General features: G+C 42.5%; 1 protein-coding gene across 9 annotated transcripts in view; it reads left to right on the top strand.

Annotated features, from left to right (window-relative positions):
- Nucleotides 1–23,487, top strand: part of Parn (poly(A)-specific ribonuclease) — a 172,001-nt gene that overhangs the window by 37,966 nt on the left and 110,548 nt on the right. For 8 of the 9 annotated variants that reach the window (XR_008222644.1, XR_008222646.1, XR_008222645.1 and 5 more), the window contains 3 exons: nt 13,420–13,475; nt 14,463–14,549; nt 19,758–19,832. Coding sequence is in view for 6 of the 9 variants with exons in the window: in XM_052759563.1 (XP_052615523.1) it covers nt 13,420–13,475; nt 14,463–14,549; nt 19,758–19,832 (218 nt within the window). In the remaining 3 variants the exon portion in view is untranslated. The remainder of the gene's footprint in view (nt 1–13,419; nt 13,476–14,462; nt 14,550–19,757; nt 19,833–23,487) is intronic. The other variant, XM_052759564.1, reaches the window with a different exon arrangement.

Raw genomic sequence — 23,487 nt, 5'->3', positions numbered from 1 at the left:
CCTTTTACAAAGGTTTATTAAAGGAGAGTTTCCACCTCTACTTACTGCCTCCCTGCCTGGCCCCCTAAGAGACATGCTGCTGTGGTAAGAAGATAGGTAGATAGGTTTTAATGATAGCAGTGACATGTTTGTTACCCTTTGAACTAGATTGGAGTACAGAGGCTGCAAGTGGGAATGAAGTGTCTCCTTTTGCACGTTCTACTTCCAAGCGTTATAGGCTTATGAAAGAATACTCGGGAAGATGGTGTCAGCCTGGTACTTGGAAGCACAAGCACTTTGAATTGGGGCAGTTAAAGAAGTTCTGTTGCTCAGATGACTGTAATGCTGAAGTTATGGCAGGTAGTGACAGCCTGTTGAAGAGCCGCAAGTAGAGAGGGCGAAGACTCCTGAATAGTCAAGTCCCCCAAATCACACTCATGTTTTGTTCCTTTCATCTATGGAGAGTGACCACGTTCTGGCGAAAGACTGGGCCTTTCTTTAATTTTTTTTTTTTAAACTTGCTAATATTTGCATGTGTGGGGGTGGGTACTGTGAGTGTGGGTTCTGGGGATCAAACTTAGGTTGTCAGGCTGGGTCATCTTGCTGTCCCTGGGTTTTTCTTACAGTATATATGACCAAAAATTTATCATCAAAGTAATTTTTTTTTGAGACAGGGTCTCTCCATAAAACCCTGGCTGTCCAGAACTCTCTATGTAGACCAGGCTGGCTTTTAATTCACACAGATGCTTTTTCTTCTGCCTCCTGAGTGCTGGGATTAAAGGCATGTGCCACTATGGCCCATTTCACTGAAGTGATTTTTAACTTGAAGGATTACAGGAAACAAAATACTAAGGATTAGAGCCCAGCTCCTGGCACAGCTCTGAGTGCCATTCATGCCTGGAAGCATGTATGCAAGTCAGGGCTGCTGGTGTACTGTAATGTGTGTGTGTGGGGGGGCATGCTCTCTTGTCTTGTCTCTCTGGAGGGAATGGCCTGCTCAGCCACCAGGAAGCCCTGTTTCATCTTCCATCTGTGGTCACACAGAGTGTCCCCTCCATGCGGCTGCCACTTCTCAGTGCAAGTGTGACTTGTGACAGTCTGTGCTGCTGGGAAGCACATTTATGTCACAGCACCACAGGACTGTCTTACGTCTGAGTTTAAGAGTTAAACCATTTGCTCACCCTTCTGCCTCAGCTGTGTCAGTTGTGGCTGTTAGTGTTTGGTGATAGGAGACTGAGGGTGGAATGGCACAGCGTAACACGTCAGTGCCGGCACACTACAGACTTGTCACTGCTGTCACTGATCCTCTGAACAGGTGCCAAGAGTGAAAGGCGGGCCACTTGGTCCCTGTGGGAGGCACTGTATAGGCAGACCCTTTGCACCGTCCAAGCTCTTAAATTATGACCTTGGGCCAGAAAGCAGGTGAAGAAAAACCCTGCTTGTAACTATTAATGCGTAGGGAGAAGACTTGAATGGGTCGTCTTTCATTTGTTTTGTTTCCCTCTGTGGCAAGTGGCTGTGTCATCAGCTGCTGCTGCGTTTTCAGTGGTGCTTTTGAGGGCAGGAGTGCTAAGGAAGAAGTGACATGTGTTAAGGGACTGAGCACATGCTTTTCTTTTTCTTGTTTACCTGCTTTACTGAGGTAGAAATTCAGCATGACATGCTTCATCCATCCATTCAGAATACATAATTTCATGTTTTTGTCATGTTAAGTTAATCTTTAAAAATTCATTTGGTGTATGTGTGTGTGTCTGTGTGGAGGTATGCACTGCATACAGATGTGTGTAGTCAATGGACAGCTTTTGTGAGTCAGCTCTCTGCTGCCATTATGTGTGTTCTGGGGATCCAGCTCAAGTCATCAGGCCTGTGTGGCAAACACTTTGACTCACTGAGCCATCTTATCAGCCAGGGCTGTGAATTTTTTAAAAATTGTGATAAACATTGAGTACTTCCCTCAAGTTGGTGTCATCTTGTCTAATTTCATCTTGAACTTTTGATTGCCAAAACATTTATTGGTGGGGCTATGGAGATGGCTCAGTAGGTAAAGAGCTTGCTGTGCACACATGAGGACCTGAATTTAGATTCACGTCACACACTTAAAAAGCTGGCCACGGTGGTATGTGCTTCTCTTTTCTGGAAAGCAGAGGCAAAATGGTCCAGGGCTTGTTGGCTAGGTAATTAGTAAGCTTCAGTTTCAGCAAGAGACTCTGTCTCAAACAATAAGGTGGAGAGTGCTTGAGGAAGACAAGTGTGCACGCTTGTGCTCTCTCTGCCTGAGATGGTCTTGTATTTGCTCTGGCTGCTTTAAAGCACATTTCCCCCTGGCATCACTTAACATTATGATAAAAAAGTAGTATGTGGAGGTGGAAAGAAATCTATCAACTTCTAGATGGTTATTGGAACAGCTTGCTTCCTCTGTAGTGGGGATTATGTTAGTGTCATGTGGTGGAGGTTAACAAATGACTGCAAGCTTGATACCTAAAGCAGCAGAGATCTGTGTTCTCATATTTAGAAGGCCCAAGTTCCAAATTGAGAGGGCTGTGTTCCCTCCAAGGCCTCCTCTAGCTTCTGCTGGTTGCTGGCACTGTTAGGTCTTCTTGACTTGTGACCACATTAATCTCTGCATCCACAGTCACAGAATGCTAACTCTGTAAATATGTTCTATCTCTGTGCCTCTCAGAATATGTGTGATAGTATTTAGGGCCCATGTGGGTAATTCATGTGGATATTTTTACCTCAAGGGCCTCAATAACAATTACTAAGATGTTTTCCCTAAATAAGGTGACATTCATAAGTCTTGGGGGTTAATGGTGACCATTTTTTTTTTTGGAGGCTATTATTTTTCATCCCACTAATGGTGAAGTCAGCATTATTTATTATTATTGTTGTTGTAGTTATTATTATTATTATTATTATTATTATTATTATTATTATTATTCTGGGTCTCACTGTGAATCCCTGACTGGCCTGCTATTCTCTCTGTAGACCAGGCTGGCTTTTTAACTCATGGAGATCTGCCGGCTGCTGTCTCTCAGGTGCTGGGATTAAAGCATGCAGCACCATGCATGGCAAAAGTTTTCTTACGTGTTCCTCCATTGGTCCTGGCTTACAGCAAGTGATCAATAATTGTTTTCAAGACTGTGTAGTTTGCACTTGCTCAACAGAGGGCTGTGTTCTCTAAGAAGGTAGCTGAGGGGCCTGAGGAGATGGCTCAGATGGCAAAGTGCTTGCTGTTCAAGCTGGAAGCCAGAGGCCATGTCAGAGATGACTGGGCTTGGTGGACTGCCTGTAACCCCACTGTTCAGGAAACAGATAGGGAATCCTTAGAGCAAGTGGGCTAGCTAGACTCCCTGAAATGGTGAGTTCCAGGTTCAGCAATAGACTCTACCTCAATGAATAATGTGGAAAGCAATCCAAGAATATACCAGATATCAACCTTGGGCCTCCACATGCATGTGTAAACACATACACACACATACATACACACACATCTCGCACACACACTCTACATATATATGCATATTTGAAAACAAAAGACTAATGTAACCCAGCTAGCAGATGGCATACCCGTTGAACACCTTCTGCCACTCAGAGTGTTACCTAAATTTACTGCCCTTCTGACAGCAGCTTTTACACGTGGGCAATAATCTCTGCGTTTTAAAGCTGAGACATTTTTCCCAGGGTAGCAGAGTCAGGGACAGTGGATGTGTCCTGGACTGAAGGTTCAGTTCTTTCCTCCACAGCACAGAATCTGAACCAGGCAGATTGAGGGTTGTGTTTCTCTGGGAGGTATAGTTTTCTTTCAGCATTTGACCTGAGCATTGGTTCTGAAAGATGTATCTTTCACCATTGGGTAGCATGAGAACCAACTTCCTCTGCCATCAGTGATTCATAGGCTTTGCAGAATGCTATTGTAAAATGCTTAGTTTAACATTTTTAGTTGATGTAATTTGATATGGTTCATTAGCTAGAGTCCGTTACAATGAGCTGTTGGTTTTTGTCTTTCTTTTTTTTAAATCTAAATTTTAGTGTCAGTTATGTTTCAGAAGGACATGCCTTGGCTTCTTGACAAATATGGGCAGTGCTGTATTTGGATTGAAAATTGTACCCTCTACCTGAATGAAATTAAAGTAAGCCACAACAGTAAGTCCTTTCTGGTTAGAGCTTGCATGGTAGGGCCAGGGAACCTAGTAAACACGTTTATTTAAATGTGAGAGATGTCTGCATGCTTCCGATCCCATGTCAAGATTTTTTTTAATAGCACATACATGTAGATATGTGTTTCCTATGCAGTACTTTTACTGCTATGCCCTATTTGCAAGTACAGTAGAGCTGGTGACTGCTAAAAGGTTTGAATTTCCCATTGGAAATTTGGGGATTCTTTCTCTGTGTTGAGTCAGATAGCATCCAACATTTTGGTACCCCAGGCTTAGTGATAGAGAACAGGACAGCTTTACTGGCAACGAGTGAAATATTTAGTTTTTAGGAAGATAAATAGTTTGGGAATGTGAGCTTTTTTCTTTTGCTAGGGAGTGAGACCAGAACAGACACTGTCACATATTAAGATATATCTTGGCACTAGAACTCTTTCCAGGTCAGCCAGGCCTGAGTGTGCATATACCTGTTTGATGGTGTAAAAAGTTAGACCCTCAGAGTCTCTCAGTCCTTAGCTCTGCAGCTGGACAGTCATTCCTGACACTGGAATGACACTGCAGACAGTATGAGGTCAGATGCCCAGAGTGTTTTCTTTGCTTTATATGAATTTATTTTTGTTTTTTTGAGACAGAGTTTCTCTGTGTGAAGTCCTGGCTGTTCTGGAACTCTCTATGTAGACCAGGCTGGCCTCGAACTCAGAGATCCACCTACCTCTGTCTCCTGAATGCTGGGATTAAAGGTGTGCGCCACTACTGCCAGGCTAGATTGTTATGTTTTGCTGACATGGGATGGTAGTTCTCTGATCTGTGGTCACATGGCTTTCTTCATCGTCTTGTTGTTCTAATTGCCTTGCAAATTCATTTACTCAGAGCTCCTATCGGGCAACAGTGTCATTCGCCATATCTGGGCTATGTGCCATCAGAGACAGTTATAATTTAATCAGCTCTTGGAGCATGCTCAGATTTTTTTTTTTTTTTCAGATTAAAGAAAAAAACAAACAAAAAAACCCCTCAGTTTCTTAGGCCAAAATAAAAATCACTGTCATTTTACTGAATTTCCAATAAATCTGGTTTGTTCTTAATGTCTTTTGCATTTACTAATTGAGATCAATATTTCCCATTTTTCAATTGATGATACTACTGTGTAAGTTTCCAAGTTAAAAAATGTAAGCTGGGTGGTGGTGGTGGTTGACGCCTTTAATCCCAGCACTCGGGAGGCAGAGGCAGGTGGATCTCCAAGTTTGAGGCCAGCCTGGTCTACAGAGTGAGTTCCAGGACATCCAGGGCTGTTATACAGAGAAAGCTGTCTTGAAAAACAAAACAAAGCAAAACAAACAAACAAACTATATATATATATATGTAATGCATAGGTGGCTCAGTGGTTGAGAGTACTTGCTACTCTTGCAGATCCAGGTTTGGGTCCCATCACCCATGCAGAAAGCCCTCTCCTGGCTTTCTTAGGAACCAGGCATGACATGGTATACATACATATATGCAGGCACTCATACATACACATAAAATTAAACTAATCACGTATGTATACATATACATATATATGTGAACCCATGAGAACCTATGAGGAAGAAGAGGAAGAGTGTAAAAGTTGTCCTCTCACTTTCACATGCATCTCACACACATAGCCTTAGAAAAAAATAACATATACAAATACATACACACACACACACACACACACACATATATGAAATTATGGTAAGCCTAATGGTCATTATTGTGTAGCGAGCCTTTGCTGCCTTGTCAGGTGAGTCTTGTTGAGATCTTCCCTTTTGGACCTAAGTGTCTTGTCAGCATCTACCTCTACTGTACCGTGTTTTCTTTCCAGAGCTGAGCAGCAGTAGGTTTCTCTTGTTTTTAAAGAAAGGGGAGGAGTCTTACTGTGTTGCCCAAGTTAAACTCAAACTCCTGACCTCTAGCAGTTCTTTGGCTTCACAAAGAGCTGTGGTTATAGACTCTTGTCGTTCTGCACTGCTTGCCAGCTAATATTACCTCCTCCTCCTTCTCTGCCTTTTCCTCCTCTTTTTAGATGGGTTCTCACTATGTACTGGCTGTCCTGGAACTCCCTGTGTAGAACAGGTCCTTTAACTGTCAAAGCTCTGCTTGCCTTAAAGGTGCACAACACCATACCTAGTTTGTTTGTTTATTTGTTCTTTCTCTTTTTTTAGATTTATTTTTTCTCTCTGTCTCTCGGTGTGTGTATGTATGTGTACCTGTAGAGACTAGAAGAGGGCATGGGATTTCCTGGATCTAGAGTTAGAGGTGATGATTACGAGCTGCCTAAAGTGGGCACTGGGAGCCTAACTTTCATCCTCTGCAAGAGCAGCAAGTGCTCGTAACCACTGCGCCATCATCTCTCCAGCCCCTAACTTCTTCTTTCAGTGATTTCAGTGTCTGACTCTCTTTCACCCTGTACCATACTGGAAGGTCTCCTATTTAGCAGAAAATAGAGAACTATTTCTTTCTTTTCTAATCAAAATCAATCTTCCTTATAATTTAGTAATGCAGAATTTTGCAGTTATCTGTTTCCGTGCCAACTGTATACAAGCTCACCTGCAGAACTTCCTGTCTGCTGCTGGGTCTTGTTAGTCTTGCCTAAGTTTTCAACCCTCCAGCCTCAGTGTGTGTGCCACAGTGTGTGTGTGTGTGTGTGTGTGTGTGTGTGTGTAGGCCAGAGACAGCCTCAGTGTGTGTGCCACAGTGTGTGTGTGTGTGTGTGTGTGTGTGTGTGTGTGTGAAGGCCAGATACAGCCTCAGTGTGTGTGCCACAGTGTGTGTGTGTAGGCCAGAGACAGCCTCAGTGTGTGTGCCACAGTGTTCGTGTGGAGGCCAGAGACAGTCTCAGTGTGTGTGCCACAGTGTGTGTTTGAAGGCCAGAGACAGTCTCAGTGTATGTGCCACAGTGTGTGTGTGAAGGCCAGAGACAGCCTCAGTGTGTGTGCTATAGTGTGTGTGTGTGTGTGTGTGTGTGTGTGTGTGTGTGTGTGTGTGTGCCAGAGACAGCCTCAGTGTGTGTGCACAGTGTGTGTGTGGAGGCCAGAGACAGCCTGCTGGAGTCTGTTTTTGCCTTCTGCTGTGTGAGTCCTGGGGACTGAACTCGGGTCTGCAGGCTTGGCAGCAAAGCTTTTACTCACGTAACTGTCTCACTGGACCTCCCATTTATCTTTTACTATCACATTTACCTCTGGTTTTGTGAACATTGCTGCATATAATGGGTTAATACTGGCATTATTTTGTAATCTTTTTTGGAGAGGTAGGGAATGATTCAGATAAGACATAGTTCAAGGCAAGCTACTGTGTCATCCTAGAATAACCTTTGACCTTCGTGCCCTCCTCTGGATGGGAATGAGGGGAAGAAATCTGTGTCTGTTATTTGTTGATTTGGGAATTTTGATGAAGGTTATGGATGTCAATTCTTGTGTGGATTAGAGATTTTCTTTAGTGTGCTTTAGTGACTAAAGCTTAATTTGTGGCCAACTCATAGAAATATGTTCAGCTATTTCTCTCTCTCTCTCTCTCTCTCAAAATGAGAATGAAGCCAGATAGTGGTGGTTTAACCTGTAATCTCCCAGCACTTGGGAGGCTGAGGCAGGAAGATCATGAGGTCAAGGCCAACTTGGGCTATATAGCATTACTGTATCTCAACTACAAAATAACAGAGAATAAACAAACAAAAGGCCACGAGAATGACAGTTATGAAGTAAGCAATAGTCCCTGAATTGTCTCTGTCAGGGAACCTAGTTGCAGTTGCTTGTCACACTTTGACCTCCTGGCTTCAGGGAGAAGCAAAGGGTGTATGTTACTGCTTCCTGCATTTTGAGATAGGTCTTGAAATGTACTAGTTTTGTGTTTTTTCCAACTCAAAATCTTTTAATATAAACAAACCATCACAACCCGTTCTTTCTGGAGACGTCAGCCAGCAAGGCATTGTTACATAGCTGATGATGGTAGTCAACATCGTTGAACACCTCGCTGTGACCCAGTGATGGGCAGCTCCCGGTTTCTGACTCAGCATCTCTAACACATTCCTAGAGGACATTGCTTCTGCTGCCAGTGGGAAGCCACATTTCTACTCCCTCTTCCAAAATGTTCCCTGAGCCTTAAGGTTTTGTACAAATATCTTGTTTAGGGCTGACTATTCAAATGTCCTTTGTAGATGTAACCAACCATCTTATTAAATAAGAAACACAGAACCAATGCAAAGAAGAAAGCCAAGAGATCAGAGCTAAGAGCCTTATGTGTCTGCTGCAGCTAGCCTCTTCAGTCAAGAGAGACCTACTTCCTGAGTGTTTGTCTTTATATAGACTTTCTGTTCTGCCTTCTCATTGGTTGTAAACCCAACCACCTGACCGCCTCCTCACTACCTGTCTGTACAGACCTCCAGATCTTCTATGGTTAGTATTGAGATTAAAGGCGTGTGTCTCCAATGCTGGCTGAATCCTTGACCACACAGAGATCTACCTAGTTCTGTCTACCAAGTGTTGGGATTAAAGGCATCCGCCACCACCGCCCACCTCTGCTATGGCTTGCTATTAGCTCTGACCCCCAGGTAACTTTATTTATTAGCATACAAATAAAATCACATTTCAGTACAAATAAAGTACCACCATAGTCCTTCATTCCTAGTCTCTCTATTTACCCCTGTTTGCTACAAAGAGATTTAAGTATGAGAGTGTAAAGAATGGGATCACCCCCAGGTGGAGAGATGCCTTTGTCTAAGCCATTGAAGTTTAATCCAGTAGGACAAGCCAAGGACCTAGCCAGGGACCACTCCCAGGAAGGCAGGTTCATCTCAAGATAATGTACTTTTCCTTTCTAGAATTTCTGCCCCTTAGTACACTCCTCATGAGCTGCCATGATCTTTGGCTGGGTATGCCAGCCCTTCCTTAGAGAGCCATAACTGTTTCCTTTTCTTCTTTTTTCTTTCAGATGCTGGCCAGAGCCCAAGTATGCTTTTAAACTCAAACTAATGCTTTGGGCCTCCTTGCTCTTTCTAAAGCTCTCTTCCCTGTTGTGCGACTGACTGCCTGCTGCCAGGTGGCTGACCTCCATGCGTCCCTGTCTCAGACACATGGCTTTTGTTCTTTCTCTTCTCCATTTCTCCCCCTCCTTTCCTGGCAGCTGCAAGATTTACAGCTTGCCTGCTCTGGGGGTTTTCTTTTTAAACTGTAATGACTTGTCCTTAAGATTCTATGTGAGTCTGCTCTTTGCCCCTGAGCTTCTCTTTGTGTCCTTTCTTAAGTTCTTTTATTAATAAGATGAAGAACCCCAAGAGGGGACCCTGATTTCCCTTATATTGTGATGGCTCCATTGGACCTTCCCAAGATTTCTGGTGATACTTCTTTCCTACCTTTTAATTCTTTAATCATAGTGGACCCTAGACAGTGTCAAGAGTAGCTTTTGTCTATGGGTATAAATATAAGTATTTATTTATTTTAAATATAAGTATTTAAAAAGCAGTTTGATGCTTTCCAGTTTAGCTAAGCAGCAATAGTAGGTTACTCTTAGAGCTCAGGACCTCCTGAGTCGGAGGTTTCTGCCCAGGTTTGTTGTACTAGGCACGGCTGTCTTCTTGGGAAGTAGGCCCCGCAGCCAACCAGAGAATGTGCTGCTGCATCCATAACTGTTGTGCCACTGCCGCCCTGCTGGGCACATCTTACCTGGTTAGTTGATGTTGTAGTTCATGCAGGGGCGGGGTTGAGACTGTTGATATGGCCGGGTGGTGGTGCACGCCTTTAATCCAGCACGAGGGAGGCAGAGGCAGGCGGATCTCTGTGAGTTTGAGGCCAGCCTGGTCTACAGAGCGAGTTCTAGGACAGCCAGGACTACACAGAGAAACCCTGTCTCAAAAAGCAAAAACAAACAAAAGACTGTTGATAACCTTTACTCCCCTATAGCCAGTTAACTTTGATTATTGCTTTGTTTATAGTACAGCATTGACCATCTTACTGATTCAACTTATTTTTTCTTTCTTCCTTTTTTTTTTTTTGAGTCTCAGAGTCTGAGGGTTTTACTTTGTAGCCCTGGCTGGCCTTGAACTTACTTTTATCTACCTGCCTTTGCCTCATGAGTGTTGAGATTATATATGTGGGCCACGATACCCAGCTCAACTTTTATTCTTGAAATTTAGATTAAAATTTTAAATTACAATATGTATGATCCTTGCCTTTAAATTTTTTTTATTTTATGGTATTAGAGATTGAACTCAGGACTTCACATATATTAGGCAAGTGATCTACAATTAATCTCTACTATCCTGCCGTTCATTAACTTCTATATCTTGATCTTAGCAAAAGGATAGTAAGTGATAATTAAAAACTTCTTTTTAAGATTTATTTTATGTGCATGCAAGTATGAATATATGTCTACACATCACAGGCATGCCTGGTGCTCTTAGATGCCTGAAGAAGGCCTTTAATCCTCTGGAACTATAGTTATAGATAGTTGTGAACTGCTGTTTGGGTTCTGGGTACTGAACCTGTGTCCTCTGCAGGAGCAACAAGCACTCCATCCATCTCTTCAGCTTGTTATATATTTTTCTGAAGCCTCCTTTTTTTCCCCACAGAATTTTTAAAGTTTTATTATATGGGTATGGTTGTTTTGTCTACATTTCTATATATGTACCGTGTGTGCGTGGTACTCGGGGTTCAAAAGAGGACATCGAATCCCCTAAACTAGAGTTTCCAACAGTTGTTAGCTGCCATGTGGCTGCTAGGAATCAAACCCAGGTCTTCTGCATGAGCAGCCAGTGATCTTAATCTCTGATCTGCTCTCCAGGTCCAATTTGTAATTTTCAAACATTTATTATTATTGTACATGTGTCCATGCTGTAAATGTGAGTGTTTTTGTCACAGCATGTTTGTTAAGATCATCTTTGGTGTATCATTTCTCTCCTTCTGCCTTTACATGATTTTGGAGAATCAGACTCAGGCCACCAGGCTTGTATGGCAAACACCTTTACCTGTGGAGCCATCTCGTTGGTCTGAAGTGATTATTTTTGTTTTATTTTTAATTTTATTTTGAGATTTGAGGAGACTACCTAATTCTACTAAAAAGAGAATTGAAAATTATTCATAGTATAAAATTGCTGTGGGTGACGGAGATAACGATAGCTGCCCAGTCAGTCAGATCTGCTGTGCTGTGTGTCTGCTGTGCTGTGTGTCTGTCTGCTGTGCTGTGTGTCTGCTGTGCTGTGTGTCTGTCTGCTGTGCTGTGTGTCTGCTGTGCTGTGTGTCTGTCTGCTGTGCTGTGTGTCTGTCTGCTGTGCTGTGTGTCTGCTGTGCTGTGTGTCTGTCTGCTGTGTTGTGTGTCTGTCTGCTGTGCTGTGTGTCTGCTGTGCTGTGTGTCTGCTGTGCTGTGTGTCTGTCTGCTGTGCTGTGTGTCTGCTGTGCTGTGTGTCTGCTGTGCTGTGTGTCTGTCTGCTGTGCTGTGTGTCTGCTGTGCTGTGTGTCTGTCTGCTGTGCTGTGTGTCTGCTGTGCTGTGTGTCTGCTGTGCTGTGTGCTTGTTGTGTTCTGCCACCGCCTAACACTGTGAGGAACATGGATTCCTTTGGGGGACATAGTTTATATAAGCAGATAGTAGATCTATACTATATTTGTGAGCTAAAAAGAAATTTGTTTTCTTAGCTGTAGGACCTGGTTTATTGTATTGGAGGCCATACAAGTTCTCCAGCCACCGACTACTGTGAGCTCACTTTTTGACAGTGCAGGACAGAGCTGTTCTACTGATGGCTCATCTGTGAGCTAATCATACCCTGCTTGTTTTTGACGCCTGGTAATATGTGCCTTAATTGCAGGTCACTGAAGCCAAACTAATTGCTTGTTGGGCACTTAGATTGTCTTTTTAATTTGTGGCATAATAGCTCTTCTAACGGAAGCACACAACATATTGTTATCCAAGTAGTAGAACTCATTAGTATCATCCTAGACACAACAGAAAGCCTGATTTTGTTCATGATTTAGCTCCTAAAAGAAAATGGAAAGACATTTCAGACAGATGTAATTAATGAATACTGTTTTTTAAGTGTACCTTTGTATCCATTTCAGAAACTATACATAAAATGCTTGCTATGCTTTATATTTGTGTGATAGCCATGTGTGTGGGGTCTATGCACACGTGTGTATGAGAGACAGGCTGTGTGGCCAGGTGAGTGAGTGTACCTGTGTACACGTGGAGGCCAGAGGACGATATTGGGTATCCCTCTTGCTGGTAACCAGCAAGCCCCAGTGACCCCCTTACTCCCCATAGTGCTGGTGTTATAGTATGTGCAGCCACACCTGGCGTTATCCATGGATGCTGGGGATTTGAATTCAGGTTCTCAGGCTTGCATAGCAAATATTCTTACCCATTGAGCCATCTCCCTAGCCCCATGATAACTTTCTTTATCAAGGATTGTTTTGTTTTGTGCTTCAAATATGTTTTACATGACAATAATAATGTGAATATTTGAAGACAGTTACTTACTTCAGTCTTTAGGATTTACCCTACACCCAGTGACTTTGTATTTCATTAAAAAAATAAAAATAAGAATAAATGAATGTCATCCTCCTCTCACAAATATGACTGTATAGGAACCTTTTCATATGTTGGCAAGGAGTTAGTATTTGTTTTTCTCATTGTTTCTTTGGACTAACTAGTAGGACAGTGCTCCACACAGGGTTTTCTTTCAACTTTTCATTAAAAATTTCATTAATCTAGTTGGTATTTTTTGAGAAACTACTGAGTACCTGGAATTGTTGTAGGTGTTGGAGATACCACAACTTGTAATTTTATTTTTTATCTTAATGATAAATATTGAGCTCAAGAGGAAAAAAATCTCTGAAGTGAATTTTAAGAATTCTAATTTTTTTTTTTTAGAAATAGAATAAGCACGCTTGTTATTTCTCTATTGCTGTGAGAAAATAACACCGTGACCTAGGCATGTGAGAAAACACTATAACCTAGGCAGCTTATAGAAGAAAGCACTTAATTGGGCTAATGGTTTCAGAGTGTTGGAGTCCATGATGGCAGAACAAAGGAGGCGTAGTGGCGGGAATGTGCACTTAGGGAGCAGAGAGAGCACACGGGTCATGGCATAAGTTTTTCTTCTTACCAGACCACAGCTCTTACTCCTCAACATTTCCACTAGCAGAGGACCATGTAATTAAACAGGAGCCCATGGAGGCCATTCTTATCCAAACCACACAGTGACAAGCAGCTTCTGCTAACATTTTAATAGATTTTTTTTTTAAATAAATGAGTTTGTTACCTGCTTGTTTGTTTTTCTTTTGGTAGGTTATTTCTTATGAGGGTCATGGACATTCCCTATCTGAACTTGGAAGGGCCAGACTGTGAGTATACTTTGATTTCCCCATTGCATCTTTGTTGTCAGAGTGAAATCTGAAAGGGTTACCTGGAAAAAAGTGCTGACAAAAGACCTTTTTTACTTAAACATGGGCAGTGGTTTGTGGTTGGTCGGGATTGCATACTTAAAAGTTCAGGGGACCCTTGGGCCTTCATTACATTTTTCCAGGCTATATAAATATGTCTCATAGCCTGGAAAAATATATGTTCATAGTTTCATCCTCCACAAAGTAGAATCATTTCCAATACATATTTAAAATATGCTGTTTATATCAGTAATTTGTTAAATTTTCTGTTTTCTAGTTACTTATGCATATATTTAAATTTAGCAAGTTAATTTTTTTAATGAAATTGTTGTGGGTTACCTGACATATAAGAACAGCCTGCTAATGCCTGGGTGTGGAAATGTACATCTGGAATCCCAGCACTTGGGAGCAGAGGCAGGATTACTGTGTCTTTGTGTCAGCTGTGTCTACATAGTGGTAAGACTTCTACTGATCCTCTTAGGAGTTGTTTGGTAACCATGAAACATCTGTGTTAATTCTTCAAGGTAGTATGGGCTAGTTTAATTAAAGAATCCATGCTTGCCAAGTGTGGTGGTGCATGCTTAGAATCCTTTCATTCTGTGGGCTGAGGCAATCAGAAAGTCACTGACTTGCCTGGTCCCTTGCTAGAAGCCAGCCTTGGCTATTGTTCCTCAGGAGCTGTTCACCTTGTTCTTTGAGACCCATTGTCCACCTGGAGCTCACTGGTTAGGATAGACTATTGGCCAGAGAGTCCCAGGGACAGATACTCCTGTCTACCCCTCCCCAGTACTGGCACTTGGAGCATACTCCTCCATGTCTACTTTTTTATGGGGTCTGGAGGCCAGGCACAGGCCTCATGTCTGTGTGGCAAGTGTCTCAGTGACTGAGCTGGCCCCTTGCCAGTGCTTGGATCATGTCTTAACTGTCGTCCTTTTGCTACATTTGTAGTGCAGCCTAAACGTGATCATGTTCTCCACGTGACATTCCCCAAAGAGTGGAAAACCAGTGACCTTTACCAGCTCTTCAGCGCCTTTGGTGAGTCGAGAAAGGTTGTGACAACTGTTTGAAGTTTTGCCTTTGTCCTGTTGTAGAGATGGTCAGAAGGAGAGGGTGTAAAGGATTTCTAAGTCCAGTCACGGCCTTGTGCTGTTCTAATGTGATCTGAGGTGCAATGTGTAACCCTTGCTGACAGTTAGATGGACCATCACTGTGACTGCCTTACTGCTGATGAGGGAAACAAACCTAAGTCAGGGTCAATAATTTTTAAGATTAAATTCAGAGAGACTGTCTATTTAATACTGGCAAGCAGTCTCTACATGAGATTAATATTGAAAGTAACAAACACAGATGTCTGAGCAGACCAAGACTCCAGATGTGTGTAAGGTAGTCAGTTTCTCTCATTCTTTTTTTTATATTAAAAATCAAATATTTATATATGTATCATTGAAGGGTTGAAGATGGCACTCAGTGGTAGAGGGCCCTGGATTCCATCCCTAGCATTGCCATAAAAAAAGTGAACAAAATGGGTTGGGGATTTAGCTCAGTGGTAGAGCGCTTGCGTAGCAAGTGCAAGGCCCTGGGTTCGGTCCTCAGCTCCGAGAAAAAAAAAAAAAGAAAGTGAACAAAACCTCAGTTAACATTTACTACTAAGTGATAAGTAATAAAGACTTTGAAAAATTGAAAATATTAAGATCCAGATTAAATCTTTGATAACCTAATTCTTAGGTCACAGATCATGTGGTTAGACCTCTCAGGGTTTGTGAATGTACAGGTTTGTTATTTTAACAAGTGAAGTATTGAAGCTGTATATTCTCTTTGGTGGAATAAAGTGAAAGTGGAAAACTGGCCAGTAGTAGAATGCCTAGTAATACTTGTATATCCTCAAAAGATTTAACTGTGCAGACATTTAAGAGAATATTCACAGGCTGATGAGATGGCTTGGTGTTTGCTGCGCAAGCTTGGTGATGTGAGTTCAATACCTGGAACCCACGTTAAGGTGGAACGAGAGACTCCACTCCACACGTTGTCTCTGACCTTCACATGTATGCTGTAGCTTCTGTAATAGACATAATAGCAATTGTCTTGGTTAGTGTTTCTATTGCTACAATGAAACACCATGACCGGAGGACGGGTTTTCTGGCTTACACTTCCACATCACTGTTCAGCACTGAAGGAAGTCAGGACAGGAACTCAAGCAGGGCAGGAACCTGGAGGCAGGAGCTGATGCGGAGGCCATGGAGGGTGCTGCTCACTGGCTCAACCCCCATGGCTTGCTCAGCCTGCTTTCTTCTAGAACCCAGGACCACCAGCGCAGGAATGGCCATACACACAATAGGCTGGTTGCTTCCTCATCAATCACTAATCAGTCAGTGCTCTGAATGACAGGTTGTCTATAACCCTGTCTTCTGGAGGCATTTTTCTTAATTGAGGTTCCTCCCTCAGATGACTTTAGCTTATGTTGGCATAAAATCATCCGGCACAGTAATGAATAAAACAATATACTTGAAGTGTATGTGCAGAGGTATAAACATTAAAAAAAATATTTAAACTGTATTATTTTTTTTCCGAGACCGGGTTTCTCTGTGTAGTTTTGGAGCCTTTCCTGGATCTTGCTCTGTAGACCAGGCTGGCCTCAAACTCACAGGGATCCGCCTGCCTCTGCCTCCCGTGTGCTGGGATTAAAGGCATGTGCCACCACTGCCCAGTCTCAAACTGTATTTTAATACTTAGATTAAAAAAGAATAGGATCTTGCATAATTAACACTATTTTAATTAGGAAATTAAGATGAGAAAGCAGATGGAAGTGAAGGAAGATGCATTCAACATTCACCATTGAGTATTTTATTATTATTCATTTAAAAAATCTGTATTTTTTTTTTGTCTGTATTTCTGTATTAGCACCATGTGTATGCAGTGCCCTGGAGGTCAGAAGAGAGCATCAGATCCCCTGATACTGCAGTTACAGACTGTTGTGAGCCTCCATGTGGGTACTGGGAATTGAACCCAGGTCCTTTGAAAGAGCAGTCAGTGCTCTTAATGGCAGAGCCATCTCTCCAACCATGCCACGGAGTATTTTACATATGGTCTTTTTGTTTTGTTTTGTTTTTTTTAAATGTTATTTATGTACATTGGTGCTTTGCCTCCATGTATATCTGTATGAGGCTGTCAGGTACCCTGGAACTGGAATTACAGACAGTTGTAAGCTGCCATGTGGATGCTGGGAATTGAACCTGGGTCCTCTGGAAGAACAGTCAGTGCTCTTAACCCCTGAGCCATCTCTCCAGCCTGGTCTTTTTGTTTTATAAGCTTTTCTGTCTTTTCAAAATGATGAGCACATCCGGGTTTTTATTATTAATACCACTTAGAATACATTACCTCTTAAGTTAAAAACAACCCAGAACACCTTATGTGAAAGCAGGCACGTGTCTAGAAAGTTCCTCTGCTGATGGTCTCTGCTGTTTTCATCTATTTAAATTCTGACCTTATGTAGTCAGGCTTAAAGCAAGTAAGTACAATGCCATAGCTAGACTTTTTTTTTTTTCAGTTTAGTTAAATAAAACAACTCTGTCATGAATTTTTCGTTTTTTGGTGGTGAATAATTCCATAAAAATATATTTGATGGTAAAAGTGTGAAACCCAGTGTGATGCACCACAGTTTTGCAATGGCTTTTCTAAATGTCTGAAATTCATTGAGCTGGGTGGGTGTGGTGGAGGATCTCTGTGAGTCTACAGAGCAAGCTCCAGAGCTGCCATGAAACCCCATTTTAAAAAAAGGTCATTGAGAGGTATAGACTTTGGATCTAGTTAGTTTTGGTGTGTGTGTCTCAAATTCTTTACAATGGTTTTAATAAGTAAAACAAACATTAACTGTGTGACTGACCTTGGGCAAGTATTCTCTCATCAGAAACAACAGTGATTGTGCTAGTGATAACAACATCTTTGTGGCTTTGGCATGACACTAGGATGGAGGGAGCTGGCCCTGGAAGGTGCTCAGCAGTGTGGCAGCGCTCCTTATTTAAAGAGGCAGCTGCACCCCCTGGGCAGAGAGGTGGTCAGCCTCCTGGCAGGGAGGTCAGTGTGTGGCCTTACTGAGAAGCTGCAAGTGAGAGATTTTGTACAGTTTTGTTTTCCACTTTGATAGTGAAACTAAATGGTTTTTTAAAATTCCCAGCCTTTGAAAGTCTTAGTGGAATGAATTTTTCTTTTATTGCTTTACCCATTTTTAAAATCTGGTGCTCTGTCTGTTCCGAAGGACAGTGATGCGAAGTGCAGGTTCTCCTCTTCTCTTCAGACTCCGGGGCCCTGGGTTCCTTTCTGTGTTACATACTGTTTGCTTCAGTGTAGTACTTTTTTCTACTCTTTCTCCCTATCATCCTGTCTTGGTTTTTCTCTCTCCAAATTCTTAATTTTTAAATTACAAGCGTGCGTGCATGTGTGATGGACTGCATGTGGAAGTCCAAATTCTTAATTTTTAAATTACAAGCGTGCGTGCATGTGTGGTGGATTGCATGTGGAAGTCAGAGGACAGCTTGTAGGAATCAGCTCACTCCTCCCACCATGTGGATTTTGGAAATGGTCAAGCTTGACTGCAGTCTCCTTTATCCACTGAGCCATCTCAGCAGCTTCCCCTGTCTGCATCCTTCTTTTCCTTGTCCTCCACACTCCTTTCCTGGCCTGGTTTCAACACAGAATTTCCCTTCTGTCTGTAGTGTTTATTTATCACATCCCCTCAACTTCAGTGTTCGTATTCAGTCTGAGTCTTTGGAGCAGTCTACTTTTGGTTGCTGTTGGAAGCTCACCACAGCCTGGTGTGTTAGGAAAAAGGGTCTTGGCTCAGAGCTCTTTCTAGTAGTTTGGAGTCACAGCCTTCTTGCTGTCAGGGTTCCGAGGCAGCACAGAGCATCTTGGAATGAGTGAGGAGCACAGGTCCTTGTGTGTGTGCATCTGACAAGCACCCCCTCTTCTTGTACAGCCACCAGTGCTCCCATGAGGGCACCACCCTGGATGAGCTAACTTATCCTGCCACCCCAAGGCCCCACTGCTGAGTATTATGAGTCAATTATGCTTCCATTTATTCTCTCCTTTTATGTTTCCAATGTCTGAATACCTGATGATGGAGATTAAGTGTTAACATGGGGCAGGGACAGAATATCCAAACACTAGCAGTCTGTAAAATGAAGTAGTTATAACAGTTTGATTGTGTATGTTCTCTGAGTTTTGTTAGTGACCTTCAAAGATAAACAACTTCTGATCCTGGCATAAGACTGGACAGAATTGTGGCATGCCCTTGTAGCTAAGTTTCTTTCTTTTTAAGTTTTAAAATTTATTATCACTGGTGTGCGTAAAGTCCAGAGCTTGATGTCAGATATCTTCCTCAATTAAATATCTACTTTACTATTTTTCTAAGATTTTAAAAGTATTATATTTATTTTGTGTGGACAAACATATGCCATAGCATGTATGTGAAGGCCAGAGGACAGCTTATAAGAGTTGGTTCTCTTCTACCATGTGGGTCCCGGAGATCCAACTCAGGTCTCGGCAGCAAGTGCGTTTACCCACTAAGTCATCTCATTGGCTCTCTCTCAACCTTAGTGTTTTGATGCATGGTCTATCACTGAACCCAAACCTCACCAGTTTTGCTAGGCTTACTGGCCCAAAAGTTCCAGGGATTTGCCCGTCTCCACCTCTCCAGCTCTGGGCATACAGGCACACTCAACTGTGCTTACCGTTTTTACATGGCTGCTAGAATCAAACTGAGGTCTTTATGGTTTGCAAGGCACACCATACACACACACACACACACACACACACACACACACACACACACACACACACACACAAGGTACATGCTCCTCATATACCAGTGGAGGAGATTGAGCGTCCTGCTGTGGGACAGGATCTCTCACTGAACCTGAAACTGTCCTAGGCCGGCCAATGGGCTTCTGAGATCCTGCTGTTTCCCGCCCCCCAGTGCTGGAGTTACAGGCCTGGATTTTTTTATGTGGGTGCTAGGGGTTTGAAGTTAGGACTTCATGCTAGCACAGCAAGTGCTCTTAGGCGTTAAGCCATCTCAGAAGTAAGTAGTGGACTGAAGTTTTCAGTAAGCTGACCAGTGCTGAGGCTTCCAGTCTTACAGCAATACTTCATCTGTCGGGACTCTACTGGAATATGCTGGGACTGAGTCTATTGTGTGATTCTCTAAATGCTCAGATGCTCACTTTGTTTTTAATTCGCTATTAACAGGTAACATTCAGATATCCTGGATTGATGACACGTCAGCCTTCGTTTCTCTCAGCCAGCCCGAACAAGTACAAATCGGTTAGTGTCCTAGACACCTGTTTTGTGTGTGAATGAGGTGGAGGTTCACCTTCAGTTTGAAAGCTGTGGTTTCAAGCAGCTGGTTCACTGGCATTGCTGCTCAGTTAATTTTTGAGCTTGTCAGTAAAATAAAGGAAAAAATTAGTAAGTGTATGATACAGAGAAGTGTTTTTGATTCAGTATTCTAAAGATACTTAAACTGTGGCTCAAGATCTCATGTTGTATCTTGTGACTGAATGTGGGGTTTGAAAATTTGACACTAGAGCAAGGTTTCTGAGCATGCAAGGACCAAACAATGTAAAATCAAATGCTAGTGAACTGGAGAGAGTGCTTGTCCATGTTGTTGTCCATGGCTTCACTCCAGCCTTCATTCTGAGAACACAGCATGTGTGTTTGATGCTGCACACGCCCTCCTGTGATGCACCACCCTCATCAACTGCCTGAAACACCTCAAATTCCAGATTAGCGTAGGTTCCAATTGCAATGTTTTCATGTACTTACAGTTTTCTGCTGTGCAGAAGCATAATGGTTTAATTATGGGAATCAAAGAGGTCACGTTTTTCCTACTGTCACTCCTCAGCACCATCAAATTAATTAATACAACTTTGGGTTGTATTGTGTTAGATAAGCACATTCATCTCATTACTACATACATTACTTTTGTCTTAACAAATTACAAAATGAGTTATGTTGTTGCTGCATTTTTTTGTTGTTGTTTTATTTTGTTTTTTAAAATACAGAGTCTCAGTATGTAGACCAGGCTGGCCTTGGACTCATAGAGATCTGCCTGCCTCTGCTTCTCAAGTGCTGGGATTAAAGATGTGTGCCACCACATCTGGCTACCAAAGAATTGTTTTAATTTAGTTTTTTAAGACTTATTATCAGTAAATGTTTGATTAGTCTATTTAAAATTTTTATTATTTTATTTTATTTGTATGGGTGTTTTGTTGGCATGTATTTCTGTTCATCACATGTGTGCCTAGTGTCTGTGGAGGCCAGAAGAGGACATTGGATCCCATGGAACTGGAGTTGGATCCCGTGAAGCAGTAGCTTTTTGTGTTGTTTTGTTTTGAGATAGGGTTCTCTATGTAGCCCTGGCTGTCCCTGTGTGAGCCACCATGTGGGTACTGAGAATAGAACCTGGAAAAGCAGCAGTGCTTTTCACCATTCAGCCATCTCTGTAGCTCATCTGTTTTATATAGTCATGTGTAGTTTCTCAGGCAGACGGGATTGCACTGTGAGGTGTTTAAGAACCCTGTGTTAGATGAAGCACTTGGTCTGTTTCCTCACACGCCTCCATTCTATTCCTTTCCTGATGTGCTTTTTCTGAAATAAGTTGCAGATATACTTTGAGAATTTGCAAATTGAAGGGAGGGAGGTGAGGGCAGTACCTCTGAAGCCCTCATTGGCCTGTTCATCTTGTACTTACTTTTCCTATCTGTCTGTGGTTAGCTGTGGTTTCTCCATGCCAGTAAGCTTTTTTTTTTTTTTTTAAGACAGGGTTTCTCTGTGAAACAGTCCTGACTGTCCTGGAACTCACTGTGTAGACCAGGCTAGCCTTGAACTCACAGAGATCTGCCTGTCTCTGACTCATGAGTGCTGGGATTAAAGGGAGTGCCACCACCACCTGGCTATCAAATGTTCTTTTTACAAGCGAAGTGAATGATACTTCATTTGCTTTTAAATAGGATTCTGAAAAGATGGATCACCACATCTTTTATTGATCCTTAAAAGATCTACTACCTTTTTTCTTTAGCATTTGTTTATTCAATTTTTTCTTTTCTTTCTTTTTATGTATGTGAGTGTTTTGCCTGTTTGTGTGTCTGTGTACCACATATGGGCCTAGTGCCTTTGGAGGCCACAAGAGGACCTCAGGTTCCCTGAGACTGGAGTTTCAGGTATTAGTGAGCCGTCATGTACGTTGAGAGTTGAGCCTGGGTCCTCTGCAAGAGCAGCTTGTTCTTTTAACCATGGAGCCATCATAAAGCTTCTAAACACACTGTCTTAAGGTGAAAAGTTTTTTGAATTGTAAGGGTTTAAAGAGAATCGCTGAAGACCCCAGACTCAAATAGTATGCAAACACAGTGTTTATTCTGCAGAAATAGTGAGCATGCAGAGGTCGATCATCCATACAAAATGGCAATGTCAACCCAGGACAAAGGCATGCAGCCCCTTTTAAAGTGAACTGGGGGAATTCTAAGTATGTTGAGCTAATCTCTGTTCTAATTGTGTAGTCAAGGAGCAGTTACCTGGGGCACATGTAGATTGGATGGGGCTGGTAACCATTTCATCCATTGTGAGCTTTTTAGTCATATATGGTCAGTAACAACCGTATTCTGTGACTTTGGGTCTCTCAGCCTTATAAGACCAGGTTTGGAACTGTTTAGCTGATTGGCTGAACTTGGCTGAGGGACTTCCTGGACTCAGGCTTAGGTAATTTTCTACAATGGAGTTGTTCTGTATCTAAGATAGAATCACATTCCGGTCCCTTCATTTCCTCCTCCTTGGGTAGATAATTGCTCAAGTCTTTGAGTTAGCTGCATATCACATTCGTCCATGGGAGATGTGAGGGGGATGTACTGGGACTTGAGAACCATGAGTTGTATGGTAGAAATTCTGTCTTTAACAAACCATACCAGAGCATTGATTATACAGGGACCACAAATTAATGCAATCAGGAAGAGAATTAGGGTCGCATTAGGGCTGAGATGAGGGTGATGGTCATGATGACCAGGAGAATAAGGATTGGAGCCAATTTTTATCTTGAGTTTTTTCTTTTTCTCTTTTGTATAATTTTTTTTACTGAGAGACAGAGATTCTTTTATGACTCCCAAGTGGTTAGCATAAAAACATTGTTTTCCCAATGCTAGGCATAGTCGCCCTTGTTGTGGGAACAAGAGATCTAATCCTCGCTGGGTTTGAAGGGTAACTTTGACCAAGAACATTAGGGAAGCTTCTAAGTGTGACATGAACTTTTCTTTCTTTTTTTTTTTTTTCCTGGAGCTGAGGACCGAACCCAGGGCCTTGTGCTTGCTAGGCAAGTGCTCTACCACTGAGCTAAATCCCCAATCCCAACATGAACTTTTCTAACTCAGTTATGTCGGCATCTATAGCCATACTTAAAGCTTTTTTTTTTTTTTTTTTTTTTTTTTGGTTTTTTGAGACAGGGTTTCTCTGTGTAGCTTTGCGCCTTTCCTGGGACTCACTTGGTAGCCCAGGCTGGCCTCGAACTCACAGAGATCCCCCTGGCTCTGCCTCCTGAGTGCTGGGAATTAAAGGTGTGCGCCACCACCGCCCGGCCTACTTAAAGCTTTATAATTGCTGGGCGGTGGTAGCGTACGCCTTTAATCCCAGTACTTGGGAGGCAGAGGCAGGCGGATCTCTGTGAGTTCGAGGCCAGCCTGGTCTACAAAGCAAGTTCCAGGACAGGCTCCAAAGCTACACAGAGAAACCCTGTCTCAAAAAAACCAAAAAAAAAAAAAAAAAAAAAAAAAAAGCTTTATGATTGCCATCTTGGAGAATGAGGGCCGATGTGCCCACCTCTGCCACACCAGTGATGTTGAGTCCTAACAAGGTTGCACCCGGACCGCAGCAGCGGCAGTTCATTTAGTTTGAGTGACTGGGGGCAGGGACAGTTTGCTGTTTCATTTCTTCA

This window comes from Peromyscus californicus, unplaced genomic scaffold (genome assembly GCF_007827085.1).
Source record: "Peromyscus californicus insignis strain IS unplaced genomic scaffold, ASM782708v3 Scaffold_3__1_contigs__length_106647218, whole genome shotgun sequence".
Lineage (NCBI taxonomy): Eukaryota > Metazoa > Chordata > Mammalia > Rodentia > Cricetidae > Peromyscus > Peromyscus californicus.
This window is presented reverse-complemented; position numbering and strand designations above follow the sequence as displayed.